General features: G+C 36.6%; 1 protein-coding gene across 15 annotated transcripts in view; it reads right to left on the bottom strand.

The window, feature by feature from the left end:
* The window catches only part of MYT1L (myelin transcription factor 1 like), a 300,554-nt gene that overhangs the window by 104,820 nt on the left and 170,112 nt on the right, over window positions 1–25,622 (bottom strand). For all 15 annotated transcript variants that reach the window (XM_064707653.1, XM_064707662.1, XM_064707654.1 and 12 more), the window contains exons 3-5: window positions 25,217–25,271; window positions 25,001–25,034; window positions 24,638–24,700 (exon numbers count right to left, since the gene is read on the bottom strand). In XM_064707653.1, the coding sequence (XP_064563723.1) occupies window positions 24,638–24,700; window positions 25,001–25,034; window positions 25,217–25,271 (152 nt within the window). The remainder of the gene's footprint in view (window positions 1–24,637; window positions 24,701–25,000; window positions 25,035–25,216; window positions 25,272–25,622) is intronic.

Below are 25,622 nucleotides of genomic sequence, written 5' to 3' on the forward strand. Positions count from 1 at the left end.
TAACATTATCCCTCAGATTTTATTTAGTCATATAGTCATATTCTAGTTCTACATCATGATTAGTTGCTGTTCACAAAATGCATGTTTTCAAAGTAAAGTTATGTTTAGGCAATGATGACCACAGGGAAGGACACAAAACCTGCGAAAATGCAGCTGGCTATTATTTGCCTGAAAATGTCACACATACACGACAGCGCAACAGTTTCAGAAGTGATACAAATGTGTGTTTCTCCTCCTCATTAATTTTTATCTTCTACATTATTTATCTCCTTTCTAAGGCAGATGAATATAGTTATAAAACCAGCAACCTTGTCCTACCTGTAGCTAGCAGTACAAAATTCAGGAATAAAGCAATGCTTCAAAATTTTGTAGTGTTCAGTATTTTGATTGTGTGCAATTATGTTTCAATTCAATGATGTTTAAATAATAAAAAATATGATCACACTTTGAATGATGTTGTCATTATTATACATAATAATGTAATAATAAAAAAAATTAATGAATCGCTCTTAAATTCCCCACTCTGTTTGTCTATAATATGCTACAAGGCTGGACAAATGGGAAAGCAACACAACCAACACAAATAATTATCATGGCCAGTGTTACAAGTGTTCTCATATTAAAAAAAAAATCCTATCAATAAATAAAATCTTTTGTCAATGAAGAAGGACTTTTCAAAATTGAGTACCACTTTCTTATGTATCATTTTAATGCATTTTAACAGAAATAGTATTTCAGAGTCCTAGTTTTCTACCAAAGTAGCCACCTGTTTCTCAAAGGTCACATAATCTGGGTTTGTTGAACCTGAACTCCCTTGTGTAACCTCTACAACCTTCTGTGCAGAGTGACTGCACACACACATTATTTTTTGTTTAAAGAACTTCCTCTTTGAAGTTTTTCATTGTGTGATTATAACATTACTCAAGCTGTATCAGTTTTTAATCTTCTTCCTGTGATTAACTAGTTTTGGGATATTTCAACTGTTTTTCATAACCTTTTCCGCATATCTATTAATAACTTACCCTTTCATGTTATATTCTTTCTCCCTTTTTCCCAATACTCTGAGGATCTCTTATTTTCTTCCACTCTAATAATGCTTCATATTCTCTTGACAAACCACTGAAAAATCTGGTGCCTCACCACATTTCATACTACAATATGTGGTGTCCTCCTAGTCTTGATCATGGTCCAATTTAGTTGCATCCCAGCAGATATGCATCCCAATTACTTAAACTGCTACTTAGGTAAAAACAATTCTATTTAAGCACTCAATCACTTTATTTAAGTGCCTAACTTAGCTATTGTCTTACCTAAATTTCAAATCACTTGTTCACAGTCTACCTGGCACACACATATCCAAGGAACATAGAGTCACAAAATATGGTATTCATGAAAAACCTGCTACAGGAGATCTCTGTGCAACACGGGCAACTTTCTCTCTGTGGGGACAATAGGTGTCTTTGAAGTCTAAGCCAGCATGCCTAAAAACACCTGCCTTCATTAACACTATATAGAAATACTGCGTAAATTTTAAGTACATCCATCTAGCCAGATTCTAATGCACCTCATTTGGGATTAGGGTAGTAATCCTAGCAGAATATGGATTCCAGACACCTGCATCAAAGTTGAGGCCTAGTGGTGCAGGCTAGAGGGGGAATAGATCCACAACCTCCAGATTCCAAAGCCATATTCCATCCAGAAGGAATTTTCAGTGGAAGACCATCCTCTTATGGAAGATGAGCCCCAGTGCACCTGGAAGCAAGAAACTCTGATGCAACAGGCAAGCAAAAACCCAAATCTTCACTAATTTTAAGAGCCCTAAACCTGAAAAAATAGGGAGCCCTAAGCTTCTAGTGTTTTCTCTTTGGACTACATTTGTTTCTATCTAATGACACTTCGAAGTAAAACCTATAAATATAGAAGAAATCCTTGTCCTAGATCACCACTACAGTTCAGTGCCAAATTACTGTCCTGCCTCTTGTTCTGTTGAGTCCTCCTCTTGGTCAGGACCCAGCTGCCCAGAAACAAGGGGAAACGCAGGACATGGTTCCATGGAAAAAATTCTACATAATCACAGTCAAGCCACAAACAGAAATTAATCTCCAACAGTCTGGACACTGCATAATACCTGGGGTGAACAGGAAGCACTGTTTCTTGTAGTTCTGACCACTCCAGGTATATTTTGGTACTTTCCCTGGTGCTATGGGGTTTCAGCAGCTGCCTATTTAAATTCTCTGCGTGGAGCTCTGAGAAAAGGCAGATAAATTTTTCCTCAGAACTAGAATTTCATAGTGTGTGCTGTGCTGAGGAAAATGGCTGGATAATTAGAGAGGAATCTGTTTCACTTACATGTCTATCAGAGGTTGCATCCTGGAAAACAAGAGTTGATCACATCCTGAGGCTCAGGCAGGTTTTAGAAACTTGCACATGAGTTTATTTATTATTTAAGAGACAGGTTAACATTTACTGAATGGATGTGTCCTGCTTTCTTGGTTTCTGTTCCTTCTCTTTCGGATGCATGCTACCCTCACTATAGCTTCTTCAACACCATTATTTCTTAAATATGTGTTCTCAAAATCCTGGTCTTTATTTCCAAAGACGTGAGTAGGCTTACCCCCAGAAATCTGAATGATTTCCTTTCTTCCTCTTATTATAACCTTCTTAGAACTTTGCACCGATGACACTTCAGGCAGCTCTGAACTAAAAGGGCACCCAGAGGTGTGTAACTGCGAACATTTTTCCCCACTGGCATTCATACAAACTATAGTTTTTTATAGAATCATGGAATGGCTTGGCTTGGATGGGACTTTAAAGACCATCTACTTCCAACTCCCCTGCCACGGGCAGGGACACCTTTCACTAGATCAGGTTGCTCTAAGTCCCATCCAACCATGGCCATTTTGTCACACTAAAGCCAGAACATCAATTTCATCCTGATCCAATCTTTTTTCATTTAAGAATACCAAGTACTTGTAATGCCCCAAAACTATCTCTTTTGCAATTCACAGAAATGTAAGAAGTGAGGCAAAGGACGGGGGCTAACAAATACATCTATTTTGGTTTGAACTGTTGTTTAATTTTTGTATTTGACAACTACCAAGAATTGCACGACTTTTTAGATACAAATTATTGGTCAAAGGTAGAAAGAAATCATCACTGGCATTTTTTGCCTTTAGGATTTTGTCACATCTTTATGGTCTTCTATACAATATATTATAAAGTTTGTGAGAATCTATGGCATTACTCGGGATTCAGGACCCCCTGGTAAGTGCATAACTGGCAATGGAAATCAATTCCACTTAGCTGCATGAATGACTTTGATGCTTTTATAAAGCTCATTAAATAACTATTTGGAACTCAGCTATTCAAGTAAAGTTGTGAACCTTGACTTTAGTTTTATCTTTATGAATCTATGGTCAGTGCCTTTCCTTATAGAATTAAAACTCAGGATACATCAGCAACTACAAGAAACAAGTACTTGTATATTGTAGTGGCTGGACCCAACATTAAGGCTTAGAAATATGTAGTTTTTCTAAGGAAATGGGTTACGCTAGTTTAAAAGAATCACAGAATGGTTTAGTTCGGAAAGGACCTTAAAGATAATCTATTTGAACCCCTCTGCCATGGACAGGGACACTTCTCACTAGACCAGATTGCTCAAGGCCTTGTCCAAGGTGGCCTTGAACATTTTCAGGGATCCACAACCTCACTACTCATAGCAAAAAATTTCTTCCTCCTATCCAGCCTACATTTCTTTTCTTCCAGTTTCTATTCATTATTCCTTTTCCTATCACTAGTTAAATTCCACTCAGCTTTTGTAAACTCTCCTAGTTAATTTGTACCAGATATTCTGCAACCCTGGCTCTGGTTTTGTCTGGACTTGGATTTATACTTGATAAAGCTACCATTGCAATGATTTTTCATATAAAACCTTTGCAATGCTGGCTTGCACTGGCTTCCTTCTGCCTTATAACTGTATACCTCACACAGATTATATATACCTTATGTACTGAAGACTTCATAGACTGAAAGAGTTTAAAAGCCCCTCACCATGTGTTTCAGAAACCTGGGAAACAGGCCACCAGACCTGAAGCCTACTGTTAATAGCTGCCCTATTTTCTTCTTTTTCTTTTTTAACCTGCTCCACTCTCATCCTCTGTTTCATTAATTTTTCACATTCTGCCTCCAGGACACTTCTCTGTGTTTCTGGCGTGTTCCCTGTGGTTTCCCAGTGAGCACACCAAGGGGAAGGCTGCGCTGGCTTCCCAGCAGACTGCCACTGACTTCCCCATGTATGGAGATGACAGTCTCTCCCACTGACCTCCTGCTCCTCATATATTTGTGAAAGCTGTTATTGCTTGTCCTAACAGCTTCTGAAATTTTCTCTGCATTTTCAATTTTGGCTTCTGTGATCATCCCCTTATTTGGTTATTTTTAGATTTGTTTATCCCTGCTCAGAGCATTGACCCCATTGATTTATGTGTCATGTCTGCCTTCATCCATTCTTTCATTGCTCCCTGTATTCCCCTGGTCAGCTGTGTTTGTCTTACTTTCTCCTCACGCTTCAGCTCTCTTGGCTTTCAGCAGGGTATATATCTGGGCTTCCTGAGACACACTTTCAAATATTCTGCACTGCTCTGCTGTGTGTCTCAGTCATCTCTGGTTTTTGGAATATGTCATGAATAATTCTTGTGGAAAGAATGTTGTTGAATTTCATAGTGATAAGCTCCAAGAGGACATATAGACATTAATAATTGAAGAAATGGAAGAAATAATATATAACTTTATACTCCTTAGTTAGAAGATGACTTATGGTATTTTTTAAACTTTCATGCAATTTTTCTCCATTAAAAACTTTATGATGCTACTCACTGATACATTCAGCAGGAATATAGTTCAGGAAATAGGCATTTTTTGTCTAGACTTGAATATATTGATTTTTAACATAATTTATTACTATTATAATTTTCAGTATAATTAGTAGGGTTGTTATTTCTAATCTATAACAATTAACATATATATTTAAATATACATAGTATAAGTCCAAATAAATATGCAAGGTTTTCTAAATCAGATTACTGACCAATATTTTCCCCCCCTTAATATGACAACTTTCACACTAAAGTTGGAACATGACACCTTTATCTGGAGGAGGTTCTCAGAGGAAAATGAGAAAGGGAGGTTATATGACTATTAAGAGTTCAGTCAACTTTAAATACCCAGCCTGGATAAAGTAATTCCTATGTGCTATGTTTACCAGCATTCTTTTTTTAGTTGTATCTCTTTTCTATTGAATCTATTATTTCAGATGACTCATGCTACAGGACCCAAGTAAAGAAAAATAAGATAATACCAATGTTATGCTCTAAATATGAGTAACAGTTTTTCTTGGAGTATTGTTATATTTTTCTTTCTTAATAGTATTTTGAAAAATTTTGTGAAACCTTTTTTCAAACTAAGAAGTATCCCTAGAAACAGTGTTCTCATTCTTTTTTTTTAATGCAAGAATTCAATTTAACAGAAACCAAAACATTTGGTAGGGAATAGAAGCCAAAAATTTGCTATGCAAATACCTAATGAGGTTATCAAAAAGACTAAAATAAGTATTTCAGTAACTGAAGTGGTTGCGAGGTGAAATTTTATCATGTACCATTTCTAAGATAGCAAATTAGGAAGTATATGCTTGGAAGCAAACTTCTGGTTAAGGCTTCAGGCAGAAGGTTCCCAAAGCATCTATACTTGTCCCACTGGATATTGTTCAGTATTATTTTTGGTTTGGGCTGCATAATATCCAAGTCCAGACCTCCAGATGTAGAGTTTTAGGGTACTGAGAAAACAGGCATTTATCAGGTAAGTCCTCTAACAAATCCAGCCACTCTCATGGCAGTGACTGTTAGCTTGAAAGGGACGATATCATCAATTGATGGAAGCTGACCTGAAAATAAATATTTAGATTCCAGCAAACCCTACAGCTTAAATTCCCTTCACTCCAGTAGGAAGCCCTTCCCAGCAGAGTATGCACTATTACAAAGAAGAGCTAGTAGCTCTCCTGGTGAAGTTGGATCAATGAATTGATAGGAATGAAAGAATGAAAATAAATTCACAAAAAGAGATTAATTCCAGCCTAGGTATTTGCCTACTCAATTGCAAGAATAAACTCCTTTAGCCAAAGATGATTTTCCATCCATATTTGAATACTGCTTAAATTACACCAACTTGCTACAGGAATGAGCAGCAGTGGTCAGCAGCATATGGAGAGTGCTAATTGCAGGTGGTGAAGTCAAACTTCATGTGGGAAATTACAAATTACTTCTCTAAGCCACATTGGTCAGGAATCTTTTCTACCCCGGCAAATGCCTGCATACTCTTTTTGAATATGGGAGGTGTTGAGTCAAACCTTCCCAGGTTGTGACAGCTATAGAAGAGAAGATAAAAGAGAAGAGAAAATGGGAAAAACAACAAGTCAAAATTCAAGCAAGACATGGAGTTTTGGGGCTTTTGTTTTGGAAATGGCTAAGTGAAGATGGAGCTGGGACACACTGGTTTTGGTGCCTCCCACCAGATGAATTAAAATTTCCTGTGCTAGCATCCTCTGTGCTATGAATCTCAACCTAGAAGACAGGCTTACTCAAATCTGCTTTCCAGGAGCCTGCTGGCAACTGAGCCAGAGCCTTGAATACTGTTCCAGAATCAGGCATGCTTCTTGCTACCATTGCACTGCCAAGCACCAATGTAAGGCCACTTACAGAATGACTGCCCAAACCTCTGTCTTCTCAGCTGGGGCTAGGGCACTAATCCAGAGCCAGTGCTTTTTTAAAATCTGGTTTCACATGCTTAAATATTTTTTTAAATATGACCAAATTAATATGCTTTTATGTATTTAAATTATAATTTAAATTAACAAACATCTTTTAAAATACAGTAAACTCATATCTACAGTTTTCTTGTATTTCAGGCTTTCTCATGAGTTTCTGCCTCTGATTAAATAAATCAGATACTTATAAGCAGAAAGTGCTTTTATATGCGCAGTATCAAAACACACCATCTTTACTTCATTTATTTGTACCAAATAGAACTTTGCCGACTTTTCAGTTCAGGTATGTATACAATAGTAATTCTGTTCAGTGAAAACTAGTAATTTACCTTAATAGGCACAAGCTACAGTGACAGGAATGAGTGAAATGTAATACATTCAAACTGTTTTTCCTTCTGGAGTTGCAAATATTTACTCTTCCACATTACGGAAAAGTAAGAAAAATTACAGAAGTGACCAGAAGCATGCTGGATTTCAAAAGGCAGAGGAAGACATGATGCTTTCTTCATAGAGTTTTAAAAGCCAAGTCTATCCTTTTCCACCTCAGAGCCTTTTTGAACATATGAATAATCATGAACATATCACAGATCAACCTATGTATAGAAATATTTAACTAAATGAACACTAAAGAAGAACTGGTACCTACAAATCAGCATTGCCAAAAGAGTGAAAAGTAAAAATGAGATAGAATGATGTGCCAGAAGGAAATGATGGAGGTCAAGACTCAGGTATTTTTTTCTTTTAGAAATTCAGATACTGAAATATGTATTTTTAAACAAATTAAGTAGAATAGCTTTGATGTAGTTAATACAGTCACAGGAAATTAAGTCAAAGCAGGAATCTTTTATTCCATAGGTCGCTATACATCTCCATGTGAAGTGTCTCCCCATCACAGTTCACTAAGACTCCAAACTGGTGTTACTGCACCCTGGGAGGACCACTGACAAACTAACCTGCCTTCTGTCTGGTGAGATCATTTCACCCATCACCAAAATCTCTGCTCTTGGGACATGACAACTAAGAGGAAACTATGTTTTGCAATAATCGATCCATTCAAACAAGTTTATTTAATTGGTTGAACACAACAGCTGTTCAGTGAAGGAAAGTGAGGTACAGAAATGTATTTCTACGTGTTGTACAAATACAGGGGAAAACTCAGCTAAGGAGAGCTCATTTCAAGCAAGATAGAAAAAATACATGTAAGATATCATGAGGCTAAAAACTTAGGTGGCAACGTAAGTACATGCCCTGCAGTTGTTGATTATTCAAGTTACTGAAGTATTTATACAACTAAATAATATAATATCTGATTGCCCCATGACTAATAATGTCATTGATGGGGCTCCTCTTTCACCTACCTCATGGCTTCCAAAACCTAAGTCTATACATGTCATGCTAAGATACCTTCATAACTCAGGGCAGAGAAACAGGAGTCTCTTGGGAGGCAATTCATCTTATCTTTCTTAGACACTTTGTGTAGTGACAATAAAGGGAGGTGTTGGTGATTGTATTTCTACCACTTAGGAATCTATTCAAAGTGAGACAAGTCCAAGAATTTTTCTCTCCTTTCTTCTTCTTTTTAATTGTCTGTCCAGATTCTATAAAGACAATACCTAATAGAATGTAAAACCGCATACCATAATACTTGCTTAATGAGAAACCCAAAAACCTGTTTCCTTTCCACAGCTGCATCTTTTAACTTGAATAATTCTCCCCCCTATAGCTTCACAATCTTTTCACTACTACCTGTATGTTCCAATGTCAGACAAATCTGGAGTTTCCCTCTAATCTTAGCACAGCAAATACCCAACTTAACTGTGTGCTCAAGAGCAAGAAGACACAATTGATAATGTCTTGTTGCCAGATCCCTGAATACTGGGGCTGATCAACAAGTGCAGGATAGTGCAAAGACCACAGGTTTAATGACTCATTGATTCATTAGATGAAATGCACATAATCAAGTTTGCTAAGTGGTTATTGATTCTGCGCACTTTGATGTTGATTTAGATGCAACCCAGACACATAAAAAATGGAACATGCAGAGTCAGTGACCATTTCTACACTAACTCAAAGAACACTGACTTCTGCACTAAATCCAAACTCTGAAGTCCACATTTATCTAAAAAAAGACATAAATTTGAAGAAAAACTTCAGGAAAGAAAACATTCTATTTTTCTATAGAGCTGAAAAATATGTTGGCTACATTGAGTTGAATAAAAGCATAATCTAGAGTAGTCAAGGCGCCCAGATTTGTGAGTATCCTGTGTTTTCAGTCTCAGTGATAATGACAACTTTATTTACAGGTAGAGGGAAGGGCAAATTCCAATTTGTTTATTTTTAGTTAATTTGAAAGGCTCAGAATATGCTACAAGAGTGCATCTAGCAGTTACAAAATATTTTTGCACAGTCACAATGTTTGAGCCTTGAACATGATACGACATCTTTCTATTCCAGTATTTTAAATGTGATTTCCTTTAAGCAATTCAGCACGCTATGTTCAAGCATTCAAAAAACCAGGGAAAATAAACTGCTGGAAATCAAAGGTGGTTCATGTAGCTATAGTGCCCATCATTTAAAACATGTCTAGATACCTACTAGTAGAATCAACATCCTTAGATATAGACTTCATGGATCATATTTAACAACAACACAATAGGTCAAACTATCATTCTAGGATTGAGTAATAGAGTATGCTATTGTTTTATCACATCAATAATGCCAGACTACTATAGTGATACTATCAGCTGCTGATTCCTATCATAAATAATCTTCTTATAATTTCTGTATAGACACACAATAGCACTGACTCCCAACTTAATTTTAACTAAGAAAGACACATGGCTCAGAATTAAGAAATAGGATACAACAATTTTCCTGTAACTATAGCAATAAGAATCTTACTTGATCAAAAAAAAGCTAAAGAATATAACCAGTGGAAAGGAATAATGGTGTGGAGGCAGCCTTCTAACACAAGACTGTCATCAGTAAACATCTGAAATTACAGGAAAAAAATTACAAAAGCAAAGTGATACAAGCTGCAAACACTTCAGTGCTTATATACCAGTTTCACCTCCAGCTAAAGCCACAGGATACTGCTCTGTGTCTTGCACGGTTGGTTTGGAGTCATTCAAGTGTGAAATATTTTAAATTCTCCTTGTTAAAGAATTGAGAACCTCTTCCCTCCTGCCATGACTTACACCCTGAAAGGCATACATTTGTTTGTGATAATAATCTACTGAACTAGTATCCTTCTGCAGCACACAGAAGTTACTTTGCTGTAGTACTAGGGAGTCTTGCAGGTAGTATTTTCACTAAGTGACAAGCTTACCTATCATAAAGAAATTGGTTCAAGCTGTTGGCAGACTCAAAGGACAAATCTACATCTCATGTTCAGTTGATGTTTTTCAGCTTCAATTTTTCATTATTAGGAGAATTAGAAATACCCTAGTCTAAAAATGAAAGCTTACCTCCTAGGTTAATCACATAACTTTAAAAATCAGATGTCTAAATGGCTTTGCTTTAATCTAGCATTTTTTGATATATCTGATGAAAAGAAGGATGTCTGTACAGGTAAAAAAAAACCCAAACAAAAAAGTCGAACTGAATTCCATCACATTCTAGTGCAGAATAAGAAGGCTTCAACTTAAGTCATATCACAATTAAAAAAAATACTATGGCATATAATGTTGCTTTTTATAGCTGACAGTGAGTTCCATTAGACTGTAGAAGAATCTCTGAAGGCAAATGAAAATAGCCTCCCAAGAGAGTGGAAGCCCCACACAGCATGGTTTAAATGTGGCAGCTGGGCTGTGGGAGGAAATGGCATTTTCCATTGAAAGTCTGCTGCCAATATACCTCCTATGGCTATATTTTAAAGGGAAATGTGGCAGTTTTCCCTCTCTGAATTTCAGCTGCTCAGTTTTAAGGATGCATAGGCAAAAAAGATAGCAAGACTGAATAGCAAAAGGTCCAGAATTACGTTCTTCTCCAAGGACCTTAGAGTAAAATTGAGAAATAACTGGAAGTCGGAATGTGTAACAGGAAGAAGGCAAGAGAGGAAAAAGATTTTTTAGTTTTTAAAGATAAAATCCAGCTTTTTAGAAAGTGTGTGCCACTTCAAAGGTTACTTCACTTTTTTTTTTTTAACAGTTTGAGGTATTTGATCCTTAGTATGTCACTGAAATTTGGCTAGTAATGAGTTAGTTACTGTTAAAAGTGTACTCTTTATATTTGGGAAACTATCATGATAATAGTTGAGGCAACATCACAGGTCATCAGTTCCTTAGATAATAAATTCCCCACTGATAACATGAAGGTATATAAGCCTGGGAGTCACGAGTGCTATATCCACCCTAAGAAATATGAAGTACTATGAAAAGAATGCTTCTAAAATAACTTTTCTGTTCTTGATGTCTGCATGTACTTGTAACTGATTTAGGCATAATCTTGAAAATATGACTCACAATCCAAAAAAGACACTTTCTGATTCAGGTAGAAAAGTCATGCCTGTAGTATGTATGGCTACTTTATTGCTTTCTGTTTTGATACAGGTGGTGTGGTATGGTTATCTTTTTTATTTTTAACAACAATTCAGTAATTTTAACAAGGCTGAAAAAATTGCCAAGCAAATGGAACACCCTATCTTTTTTCTTTTTTTTTTTTTTTTTTTGAGGTGGGTGGGATTTTCTTTCTTTGGGTTTTTGGTGGTTTGTTTTTGTTGTTGCTTGGGTTTTTGGGGTTTTTTTTTGGATGGTTGGTTGGTTTTACCCAAACAACCTCGTATGGCTCCAAATCTGGCTCCTCTAGAGCAGTCCTTTAACTATCAGACTAACTTCTCTTTGTTCTCTGTAAAAAACCTCACACTTCCTTCTGCTCAAAGGCCTGACTGATGGCCAGGACAGAAGGATCCTTGCCAGTCTTCACCTTCATTTTGGTATGGCTCTGGCTTGAGAATTAGTATGATGCTTGCACCCATTCAGGCAAGTGGAAAAACCAAAGCAGTATGTTGCTTCCTAAGTAACACTGCTGGTCCAGGATGCATGACTACCATGAATTGGTTCAGTGAAAGGGTGTGACTGCTATGCTGTCTATAGAAATGAGGTGCCTGCATGTTAGTGTGAGCAGGGAATACCTGCTGTGTCTTCTGGATCAGAGGATGATGGTACCCGCACAGCCTGCAAATCTCAAATATTCTGGCAGGTAGAAAGTGCTGAGCAGCACAGCTTAGCTAACTGGCAGCACTTCAGAAAATACACAAATTGGTTTTCTATTACCAGTTTGGTCAACTACAGACTTGGTAATTTTTGGATCCTTGTCTTCAATTTCAGTACTAAAGGTCTACTTACAGTTGTGCCCCAAAATGTTGTGCTTATTTTCTGACTTATATGTTGTGAAACGCTTCTAGTGAAAATCCCAGATGTAGAAATTTAATGGGGGAAAACTGTTGTCTCATCTCTAATTGACTGGTAAATGTACTAAACAGAAGGTGGGCCAGGTGCAAGATGACACTTTGGGTTAAAAATACCTGCAAGGTTTTGAAAGTAGGGATGAAAAGCACCATAGGTTTGATGTCACTTCAAATTATTTGATATCATGCACAGTTATATTGCAATGTAGTCAGTAGATAAATGATTCCTGACTCTTCACCAGGTGATTCTAAATTTCCTTTTTGTTTAAAAAAAAGTTGGTATAATCTCATTATCCCTATTTCTCAGACCAGCCAATGAACTTTTGTATTTCTGTGTTTGTGGGATTTTATAGAGCTCGAAAGCAACATCATCACAAAGTTCCCTGGTGTAAGAGGAATGAAATTCCCCCTTATCAAAGGATCAGTTTAACCCATGGTATACCTAAAAAAAAAAAAAAAAATTAAAAAAACTGCTTCTAAGAAATCTAAACTAACCATGACAGTTCTGTTGCTGTTCTACCAACCTCTCCAGAGACTGATTTCTAAATCTGATGCTTTAATTTTTAAAGAACAATCAAAAATTACAGTAGACAGAAAAAGCTAAGTGTTTTCTCTGTTTCATAGTGTTTCTTAAATACTGAAATTTTAAATAAGTTGTTCCACTTTTAGTCAATGCCATTTTAACTCTTCAGTCCTTCCTCCTACATCCGTTTAATAACATAAATGGAAGCTGCAAGCTTGACTGTCAAGGTTTGAAGTTAACACAGCAGTCAGAATTTATTTGCATTCTTTCCAAAATGGTATTTGTTTTATAACTCTGACTCAGTTTCATCAGTCTGTCCTTTTCTGTGATCTCTTTAGGTCTCATAAGCCAGGCAAAGCCAGGCCATGTCAGTTCTGAGAATGTCAGCATTTCCAAGCAACACCTAGATGCTGCAGAGACAGTACTGCAACTCAGAAAGTAGTACACTTGCCTTGCCAGGAGCACTGAAACAAATTCACCATTGTGGAAGGGACAGAAGAACTGTAAAGCTGGTAATTCCTTATGTCACACAGAACTAAAAAGAGGAGCTAAGTGTTTTAAGAACTAGAAATGTTAATTCCAAATCCCCAGTCAAAATAAAGTCATGCAATTACATTCTGTCACAATCATTCCTAAATTTTCAGAGAGAAAAACAATCTATTATTTTTTTCTTTTTATTCCAAGCGCTGTGCCCTATGCATGTGTGCTGGTAGAAAGTTGCTACAACCAACTCTTGTGAGTCAATCTGGTGTTATGAACATATTACAACACTATAAGCAATATGACCTCTGGTGTCATTTGAAATCAAGTACTCAACACTGCAAAACAGTCTGAGCCTACTGAGTTACATTTGTGAAATGTTTTAAAATTAACAGCTGAAAAAGCTTTATAGGCATAAAATACAGTTACCCTGGTAAACTGGCTGCATTTAGCCACCCATCTCACTGGGGCTTTGCATCTTCTAGTGCCTTTCGCAAAGTATGGGATATACGTGGAATTTTACAATAAATAAATTTCAGAACCAGGGGGTTTTGTGTGGTAGCTACTGTCATGCAAACATCTAGAAGACTTGTGTCAGAGAAAATCAATCACATATGCCTTGATGTATGACATCTTCTTGTCTGAGATGACAGTTTGCTTGTCCCCTTCTCCTGAAGTGATACATATGGTTACTAAGAACCAACAAACCATTAATCCTCATTCATCATTCCAGAAGAAACCATGCCCAAGCAAGGTCTACATTAAATGTAAGTAATTCTAGTACATTTTTCTTACTGTCCTTGCAAATACTAAATAACAATAAAAGATTCAGTAATTTTTGTAAAAATGAACTTTTGATGTAAAAAAGATGGTCTAAAGCAAGAGGCACTGGAGTAGAATTTAGAGGCGTGACTCAACTTCTGTCAGGGATGCAAATTTCTTGTGTGGTAGCAGAGTCACGAACTCCTGGTTTATCAAGGGAGCAAAAGCATTACAGCTCTGCTTCTGTGCACAGCTGCACAGCAAAATTCTGACATCCAAGTGAGGTATGTTTGCTCCTCTTCTAATACCTAGGGACATGCAGGCACTTAACACACAGCAAAGTTTAGACACTGTAATCCAGGCTGGTAGAAGGCATTTTCTGTAGAGGGGGATTTCCACTCCTGGAATTAATAACTTCAAGCCTTTTTTTTTTTTTCTCCCCTCACAGAAACAGAGATTAACTTGGTCTTTTGACTTGGATATGGTCAGGGGAGAAATCACAGTCCCAGCCTTAGCCATTTATCTTATCTAGAACACACAGAAATGTGTGAGCAATTTGTGTTTAATATCCCCTTTTGCCGGGAAAACAGAAGCTCTGTTTTACACTTCTCAGAAGACTGCTTTCTCATGAGATTTCATAATACTCTAGGTTTAGAGTACACTCTTCCCTAATACTTCATGCAAAACAAAACACTGACATCTTCTTTACTACCAGTATTTTACTATCAGTGAAGGATTCATTCAATTTGTCCCTAAAATGACTGTTTCCTATATGAAGTGCTAGTGCTGGGACAGAAAATGGAGTCCTTCTGTCTCCAGTTGACTGCTCAAAGTTACAAAACTATATCCTTCCCTCTCCTTTTGAATACAGATGAAGAAAAAAGAATGCAAGCATCCTGACATCTTAACTTCTTTACAGTATAGAATGCAAGTTGCCAGAAGATGGGAGAAAACATCTCCAATCAAATCCAGATGGAGTCTTAAACCTATTGACAAAGAAGAAAACCGCGTGAGAGTGGCATTTTTGTACAGATCACAAACTGGGGCGGGGGGGGGGGGGGGTTAAAAGCACTTGCTACACTGAAATAAGCAGAGGAGAGATTAAAGATAAACTATTTATGCTATGTACTTAGTATGGCATCAAGATGCCAAATAAATGTTTTCACAGGTCTGATGAGGATCTGCTGAGGAAAGTGGGGTTGTAGGGGCTGGAGAGAAGGAGGATGAAGGCAAAACTACCTGAAAGCAGGTTATAGGTAGGTGAGGCTTGCTCTCTTCTAAGTAACACATGATGAGAGGGAAAAGCTTTAAATTGTGCCAGGGGAGTTTAAGGTTGTGTACTGGGAAAAAATCCTTCAGTAAAAGGATTATCAAGCATTGGAACAGGATGCCCAGGGCGTGTTTGAGTCACTAGGTATATAGGTATTTAAAAGATGTTTGGATGTGGCACTTGGAGACATGGTTTAGTGATGGGCTGGGCATTGCTGAGTTAATGGCTGCACACAATTATCTCAAAGGTCTTAATCCAACCTCAACAATTCTGTGACTCTTGATTTGGACAACACAAATGTTTAAAGTACAGCTCTTCTGTGACTTCAGAGCTGGACACAAAACAAGAGAGCATTGATGAGAGAGCACCCTTTGGACTTAAGGCAGAAGTTGAATGCATGCAAGCTTTTAGCTCTAGCCTTTTTTTCCAAACACCCATTCCCCATTCATCAAGTGAGATTTTCTCCTAGAGACATTAGGAGGGTGAAAAACAGCAGCAGGTGTATATCTTTGGTGAATTTCTTCCACAAGAATCAGCTGAATAGAAAGCATTCATCCACTACTTGTGCATCTAATTCAGTGGCCTGTCCACTGCTTTAAATAAAAACTGTGATGGTAGAGAAATTTGCCCCAGTCACAGGGAATTGAAGGTAAAAAAACCTTTTTTTTTCTAATGACTGTTATTGTCATTTAAAGCCAATCATATCCTCTCCTATCTCAGTATATTTTATAGTATTTCCAATTTTATCATAATTCATGGATTTGAGACACAGCCCTAATTTCAGTCACAGGAGTATTTTCTCTTAGGCATTAAACCCCTGCCACACTCTTCCATGGATACTTACAGCATGACACTACTAGCTCTTGCAAATAACAAAAGGACACTAGGTTCTGCTATCCCTTTGCATGCCACCAGTAAGCTTTAGGATTTCCTAGGGAAGGTGATTCAGGTGAATAGCCAGATAATCAACTTTGTAGGTCCAGTCACCTGGTTGAAGTTATCACTGTTTACAGTGTCCTAGGCTGTAGAGTGCTGAAGATGTCCTCAGGAGCTATCTATCCCCTGGGAACTTTTATTTTAGTGGAAGCATTTATTTAGATTTATTTTTGCCATCAAAAATGCTCAGGACTACCTCTCCTTTCCCTGTCCTGAGCTGACACCACTAGAAGCAGTACTTCATATCAACCACTAATAAGAAGTGATGCCTTTGAAAGGGCTGTCTCAACTTATTGAAAAACCTCAGCAGAAGTCTTTAAAGACAAATCATGGTGTATTTTTAGGCCTCCTTCATATTTGAGTTGGTTTCTTATGTTCTTCATTTTCTTTTGCTAGCTCAGGTAATATCTGAGGTGCTTGATCTCATAAAATATGAAAATTTGCAATAAAAGATAGCTATAATTTTATTTATGTATTAAATATATGATTTATCCTACCTCCTTTTTGATGGTTCTCACAGAGTTCAGATAATTTACACTGAGATGGAGAAAAAAAGAGCAGGGAAACCCTGTTCTGATAAGCATGGGTGCCACCTACAGATAGAACATTTTCAAACCCATGTGTTATTTGTGTTTATGTGGACACTGGAGCAAGAAATAAGATGGGTTCCCTGTCCATCCAGCTGCCAGTATTCACCAGTAAATTCTCCTGTCTCTAAAGCTCTGACTCAGGATGCTCCAATGCACAGGCCATTTTTCAATGCTCAGTAGCTATGGCTGCTGCTCAGAGCTGCAGGAAGGAGTATGTAGGCAGATTCATAGTACTCTAAAGTCAGTGCATTACCTTGCTTGTGGCTTTTCTGGTTTAGTCTTAAGTTAAAAACTGTCACTGCATTTTCACTAGAACATATATTAATAAAAAGATTTTCCTAAATATCTCCAGCTTTTCAAACCTCAGAATCAATATTTTTAAAGAAATAATGTAGAAATAATTGACAAATTATGACATCTGGAAACTAAACTAGATTCTAAATATAAAATTGTCCTATCATGACAAATCAGTTAATTTTGCTCTAGGATCCAGAAAAACATTTTGATCAAAAAAGCACTGAAAAAAGTTAGACTTTCTCTGACATGAAGGACCATTCAACAGATCTTTATTTAAATATCAGATAAACATCAGAGCTAGACTTTTGTCTTTTTACTACATTTGCAATAATCTCCCATACATGCTTCTGTCTTTACTACATGCCTAAAATTTGCTGGCTGTTTACAAATGGGGAAACAGAGGCATAGTCAGATGAAATGTCTTGTCTACCATGTGCTAATCAACTCTGTAGATACTCTTTTCCACAATGAAAAGCACGAGTTATTCAACCTCAAATTATTTATTTCTCTCCTAAGAGAACACAATGTACTCAGCAAATCTACCAGGCCAACCAAATAAATTTCCCATAGGCAAAGGAAAAATGTGTACAGCTCCTTCCACGATCTTGCTGGGGAAATTATATGCCCAGTACTATTGGATATTTTGTTCTTTTGTTTTGTTTTTTAATTTTCTTTCTGATACTTTCTGCGTGGTTTATTTTGTGGCTGACAGGGACATCTCCAGACAGATACACCCACAGAAGCCCCCATGGCTGCAAGGGGACTGCTGCATGAGAAATATGCTCAGCACCTTCCATTTGAAAGAAAAGGAGTATATAATCTCAGCAACACACAAGCCAGGGCACCCACTGCAGAAAGCACATCCTAAATCTGATGGCTGCTGCTGCTGCACAGTTGGGCCAGCACTCTCCATGCGCCTGCCCCTGATTTACTCCCTTTCCCCTGCCTTTATGAGGCTAGCACTACTAGTACTTGCAGGCCCTGCAACTTGTTGCCATTCATCAGCTACTCCCAGTCCAGATGCTGGTAGGACTAATTGAGCTGAGGTTCCTTTGTGCAGTGACCTCTACACAATATTCACTAGCATGCAGAGCCTCACACCAATTGCTAGCTGCAATTGATAGCTGTTCGATGGTTTAGACCAAGCTTTGTACCTTTCTAATCATTAGTCAACCATCAGACAAAGGATTTATTGCTGAATCCAGACAGCAGCCAATACAGACCTCTAATACATTATGGATTCTCTGTCAGCACAATTATTTATTGTTTGCAGTGTTCTGTTTGAAAATCCCCATGCTCTTGCACTTATTTACTTGCTTGCTTATATCTCTTTAGCTGGATTTAACAAAGCAATGAAGCTCCATCTATTAACATTTTTTTATAAACCCTGAACAGTGAATTACTTCATACAAAATATATTTATAATATTATTGTTGGTATTTATCACGGTCTTTAGCAAATATTGCTGTTAAAGAAAATGGAATTAAATCTCACAGACAGCGTCAGAATATTTCCTCAGGTAAGTATCCAGCGAATCATTTTATCATTAAAAACACTATAATAAAGGTTGACTATCAGCTGAGAGATAAAGGAATACACATTTTTCTATCTATCCAGCATCCTGTGGGATTTTTCACAGTATCATGAAAGCAAGCAACAGCAAGGACCTCACTGTTCTGTGGTTAGGCTTTAGCACAAAAGCATCAGTGGACCTCTGGTTCTGCACAGCATGCAACCATGCTCTGCCATCAAATTAATGTTAAAATATGTATGTCCTAGCTTCTGATTTATAGTATCTTTGACAAATAGTAAAAAGGACAGGCATGCCATAAAGTTTATGGATAGGGTGATGGCATGCACAATGATGTCTCATAAAGAATAAAGGGGGAAAAGTTATTTATTCTTGTGATTCAAGAGCTAAAATACAGATAGACTGGCTGCGTGCACAGAATTTTTCATAAATATCCCACAGTGCACCCTGTTGTACAGCAGCCATACATTAATTAGAGCATTCAGCAGACACTGCAATGTGTTACACTCACCCAAGTGAATCTTCATTTTTCACAAGCAGGGCCTTACTAATTAAAATCAGCTTTGCAATTAAATGTGGAAAATTGTGTTAAACTTTGAAGCGTGGTTTAGAAAAAATGTATTTATTTTTAGGGTATTTTATTTTGATGCAAATGAATTCTCCATCAAAGTGAGACCAGCAAAAGGAAGGTATGAGGATTTCTCTTTTTTGTATTATAGATGCTTCTCTCGGTTGCAAGTTGCAATGCTCCACTATCTCTCTGCCAGTACCTGGCCCTGTTCCAATGCTTTTAGTGAGTGCTATCTGTCAAGGCATGAATAATACAGCCCCTAGGCTGTCGGCAGAATCCAAATGAGGCATACATCAGGAAGCAAGCACTCGACTTTAGCTCCAGAACATGCTCCTGTGAAGACAGGCAATTATTCACCCACGGCTGCAGCCATGGCAATCAAACTGGTGGGTGAAAAGGTATATGGAATGAAAAAATTTGAATAAGAAATATGGCACAACAAGGCACAGAAATTCAATAATTTTCTAATAACAGAGAGATATTTGAGCCTTTTAATTTCAAAGTTCGGGGGCCTGAAGTATTTAACTCGCTCTGTTAGAATATGTAGACTAAAATACAGTATATAATGTCAAGGCAATACAGTGGTACTTGTTTTGTTTTTTCCTAATCAAAATAGCAATGCTAAACTCTAAGGTATTTATAAATGCAAATTGTTATATGAAGCGACAAATCTCATGCCAAAAATTAAAAGATAGTCAAAATAATTCTAACTGTATCATGTAATAAACCAGAGACAGCCTAGTAAAACAATAAAGAACTGGCATTATCATGAAATTTGGAAGAAAATTAAAATGCAATGTATTCTATAAAGTTAGGGACAATTTATACTTTACAGATATGCACATCGTTTTATGATTCCTCTTTGGTTTTGAGACTAGCCTTTTTTTTTTTTGCAAGACATTGTGTCAGTAATTAGTGAAATCCTTTACAAATAAAATATGACCTGAAGAAAGGGCATGAAAAATTCCCTGGCAGATGAAATGTTTAAGTTGGTTTATTTAATCTGAATTCTTATTTTCAGTAATCAAATAGAAATTAATGATATAGTAAAAGCTATATCAGTATTTCCATTTTAAATATGAAGGGTTTATCATTTGGTCTTAACATTCTTCAGTGATATTTTATGCAATTTTTTTCAGACCACAATTGGTTTGCTTTCACTTCTATACAACGGCTGTATCTGTTTTCAAATATACACTCTTGTAAGCCCTAGAAGAATCTAAATGAATCCATGGCACTATACATAGTGCCATGCTACCACCTTAAAATTTTTTTAAGTCTCATATTTGTTAGAATAGTATGTTAGAATATATGTTATATGTAGAATATTATTTGTTAGATTGTTATGTTAGAAACGTGGCAGTTAGCAAGTGATGAATCCATTACAGAATCTAATTGCTTTTGTTACTTGAGAAAAAAAAAAAACAACAAACTATTTTGTTAAGAAGCTTTAAAATAAGTGACTGTATGCAATCAGCATTTTTTAATGGAATCTAGTTAGGATTTTTATGATGAGTCTACATACCTACTTATATGGCAAATCATTGGCACCTATTTGGTTTATGACATTGTTTTATAAAGGTGCTAAATAGAGAGCAACAAAGTAAAATGCAATATTTCTGGAACCATCATTCACATCTACTCAGTAAATAACACAGTTTGTACTCAATTACTCCAGAGTAACAAAAAGATTTGCACCTGCAGAACAGACCAGAAACTGGACTCACTTTTACTTTGTATTTTTATACATAGAATGTGATTCCTGTTGCCTCTGAAGTTTATTAATGAAACTGGCAAAGTTTCTTCTAATTGCAGTGAAAGAACACTTGAATCTACGCCCTTCTTCAGATGCTTAGTCAAAAGGCATCCTGAAAACACAGTTGTGGGAACACCCTCCTGGTCTGGTTAGACTCACTGCTCTATATACAGATGGATTATTCACAGCTGAAAGTATGCAAGGATCTGGACCAAGCTTATTATTCAAAATCAATTCACAGTACTGAAGGTATAAGAGCAGTGTTCATTGTTATGCTGCTATGCACAATGGGCCTGAACAGCTACCAAGGGACTAAAACAACCTGCATCTGAGGCATGGCCCAGGAGATGCTCTGATTTTCATCCTAACATTTGAATTCTTCTCTTGTCTCCACCACTATCTGAACATGTTTATGGCTTTTTTTTTATTTACTTATTTATATCTTGCATTCAGATCTTTCACAACCTTTGTTTTCGTTTTGTTTTTCAGTTCATTTGGCCTCAGGCGCTTTGAAACATAAACAAGAGGTATCTGTGTAAACTCTAACCTTGAGGCATTGCCTCATGCTGTGTGTCATGGACAGCACTAGAGGGTCCATGTTAGCTTCAAGTTTCCAGGTATTACTAAAACACACAAAAAAAGTGTCTGCTCTAGTAAGGCAGGCACACTATCCAACTTTGGGCACTCCCCAGTGCCCAACTGGGATGTTAATTCTTCTGACCTTTCCATGCAGCCACTGGACAGAGGTGCTTTCACCACACTAATTTTAGAGATCCCAGCATTTTGTCCTAAAGTACCCTTTAGAGAAACTTGTCCATCTAAGCTGTCTATTAGCATGTCCAGCCAACAAGCCAACATCAGGCACTGAACTTAAGACCCAGGAGGAAGCTACCAACCAAGTCATGTAAGGTTTTTCTTCCCTTTCAACTAAGATTTGACACAAAGATAAACATCAAGGAGATGGAAATGATACAACAAGCTCTTACCACTGTTACACTACCTAGTTCCAGTCCTGTGTTTTTATACAACTCAAAACATCACTGGCATAGAAAGTCTGTTTGTTCCCTTAGTAAACCTACATTGAAGGTCTTTCCTAATTAAAAATACAACCAAGGAAAAAACCTATGGTAAAATCCTCCTCTAACTTTTATCTAATATTTTATCAGCTGAACAACATTTCATCCCCTGAATCTATCTGAAAATGTGAAAGGATCTGTTTATTTCAGTTCAAGCTTAATGTCCTCACCTGAGGATGAGTTTTCACATTCTCAAAGATAAAATTAAATAATAACTAAAAAAACCCTAAAAATCAGCAAACCAACCAACTCCCCCCCAAAAAAACCCCACTGGAATTCCAGAGACTTCAAGACATTTTAGAAGAAATAGCATTTTGGAGTGCTCTTACTACATCTAGTGGAAGCAAATGCATTTCATTCCTAATAATGAGCTGGTCTGATATCATGAATGAAAAGGTCTTAACCTCATTAAAATGCTCCGTAGGTCTAAACGGAATTGTTAGGCATCAGCTGAGATATGCAATTCCCTGAACACATCAAATTTTAAGACAGTCTGATTTCCTTGGAAGAAATGTTTGAGGGTCTTTCCCACCCATATAGCAAAACAGAAAAAGAGGAAAATTCCTTCAAATTCTTTCAAAAAGGTAAATGTAGTAAGTGTTGGTTGTGAATAAATAGTGCTTCTCTTCTAGAAAACAGAAATATTAGATAAAGGTACATTGTAAACCTCAACAAAGAACTCTGTGTTTTTACATTAAATAGCACATATATTGGTTAAATATATTTTGATTAGTGGATTGGCAATCATGGTGACAAGAAAACATAAAAGCCTAACAAATTCTTTTGTAGAAAAAAAAAAAGGAATTTTTGATATATTTCCAATTTTTATTCTTATCGCATCTGCCCAAAATTTCATTTAATTAACAGTTCTGAGATTCAGTCTGTTCATGTACTGACATACCAGAATCATGTCAAGAAAGCAAAATATGGAATTAACATCTCAAAACTGCATGTAATCTTTTCAAACCTCACATTCATTGCTTCCTCTTTCCCCAAAAGGGTGATCTTACACAAACACAGACACTAACTCTAACACAAAATTAGAGCAACTCAGAAGAAAAGTCAGAATTTTTTAAGCTAAAGAGTTTCTTTCTGTATGTTTTTGATATCTGCACAGAAATTCCATGAAGTGTAAGGAAATGTATGTACCTATAATCTTGTAACTAGAAAGGCCATTATAATCACATCCCTTAACTGCTGACAGGTCATGGAATTTCTGAGCAAAAAAAAGGATTGAGTGCCATTTTTTAATTACTTGTGAGGCTTGCATTTCCATAAAGAAAACAGACAACAGAAAACCATGGCTTGAAATGAGAAGTCACAACTGAATTTAAAAATAATTATTTTGGATACTTTTCCTAAATCAGTGTTCCAATCTAACCAAAGCCTTTAAATAGTAACAGAAATGTTATTGCTCTTATGAATGAAGAAAAGATTAAGAAAATAAAGGTGAATAACTATTTTATGATTTATACAGTTTAAATGTAATTCAAAGTAATTCTAATATCACTGTTCTTGGTCTAATTTCGAAAGTGTTTTCTGGACTTGTCCCCAAGCTTCATTCACTGATAAGAAAAAAGGAACATGAGTGTACTGAGTGGCACTGTCCAGTATCTTTTCATATTTCATGCCTTAACCCCAAATATATAATTTGAATTTAATTCCTAGACCCCATATGCCCATTTCATACAGTAATCAGATTTGGTGTGAGATATCTACTCTTATAAATACCACAAGTGCTTTATAAGCTGAAAAATCAAGAATGAAAAAAACCCTAGAGTTTCAGGATAATTTAACACTGGTTTGAAAACTTCCCTCAATTCAGAAAAGAGATGGCCTAAACATCAGCCATTTTATCTCCTACAACATGCTGCTGTATAAAATATGTCAAATGAAATGCACAGCAATGAGAGAAAAATACATGTATTCTAGAGCTGTTAAATTTTAAAAATATTGCACAAAAAATTCATGGACAAATGATTTAGGAAAGAAATGGTGTTTAGACAGATGTACAACACAACTGAACACTGACCTTGCAGACACAGAAATGTAAAGATTGAGGTTTAAATTAATTTGAAGTACATGCAGTATGTGTAACATATGCTACCTTGTATACTATTAATCATAAACAGCTGGAATTTTTTTTTAAAGGAGATGTCTCCACATTTCATAGTCTAGAAACTGAAGTAATGGTATTTATAATACAGTATAACATTTGAACCCTGAAGTCTTATTATCATTGATTTCTCTTAAGCTTTGCTTTGAATCTAACCTGATCATTGAACTTAAAATACTCAGAAATTCTTTCTCATTCAGCTATGAAACACATTAAATAACATGAACATGAGAGCCAAAAGATAAGTGGGACCAAATTTTAATTTGCAACATATAAGCAAGAGAACTGTGTGAAAAAATTGAGAGAAGATTGACAATAAGAACAAGTCTCCTCAGCAAAAATGTGAGTTAAATTTTGTGACATTCAGAAAGAAAAAATAACCCTGATTCTAAATGGCTTCTAGAATATGTAACTGCTGATTTTTATCATTGTTTGGTTTATCAAGGTCATGCCAGATAACTTGTTTACCAAATCTCTTCACTAAATTATGAAAAATTACAGATATTACCTTCTGTGTCTTGCATATTTGCCACTAACATGACCACTGCCATCACAGCCAGGCGTGGGACAGCTGCAAAAGAGAGAATTAATTATATAGGTGTTGGTGTGCTGCAGAAAGATTATACTAAAAGCAGGCAGACTAGGTATTACAGAGATGGAGGGCAACCAAGACAGAAAGAGAAATCAAATAACTGAAGGGGAAAAAAAAAGAGGGGATGCTTTTTATTAGCAAGTCTCGAGGGAATTAATTTCATCAGTGCAGCAGGGCATGAGCAAACCACCAATGAACTTGAAAGTGCATTATACCCATTAAAAGGCATGAATTTTCTAAATCGCTAATGGGGATACATTTTACACTCAGAGCACTAACCTGAACAGCTCTTGTATGGCTGGTTCCACGGGAACTGCAGAGAGATGGAAAACATATAAAAATTTATCATCTATTACAAGTACCCCTCTTCTACAGAAAATTACCAGAAAGGTTGTGTAAAAGCAAGGGTCAGAATGAATCGTGCAAAGAGATTCTGGAGGATGAAGGTCACCCTGAGCAGGGGCCTTGAGTGATTTACTGAAGCAAGAGACATACCTCGAACACCTTTGGAGCGTGTGCGATGGCGCTTCTCGTCTGCATCCACCTCCATCTGGGAATAGATTAGCAGGCAGTCAATGTTCTTATCCTGCATGCACAGACTATCAATGCACAGACTGATACAGTCTCTCACACGATTTATTGACACTATTTTAATTCCATTTTATCCTGCAAGGGAAAGTTCTCCTTAGAGGGGATTTTTAGGATCTTTGTGTTTATGTAAAAACAGAAAACGCAGTAATTTATGCTTTAAACAGTTTCTGTGCCCTGCTTTCATAGCAAATTGTGTGCAACTAAGCACTGTTTCCTCTTTTCAAGGGGATTTTTCTGACACAAACCCTTCATTACTCCCAAATATTCCAAAACAAGGATTTAATAGATTTCTATATAATTTAAAACTAAA

Source organism: Zonotrichia leucophrys, chromosome 3, assembly GCF_028769735.1.
Source record: "Zonotrichia leucophrys gambelii isolate GWCS_2022_RI chromosome 3, RI_Zleu_2.0, whole genome shotgun sequence".
Lineage (NCBI taxonomy): Eukaryota > Metazoa > Chordata > Aves > Passeriformes > Passerellidae > Zonotrichia > Zonotrichia leucophrys.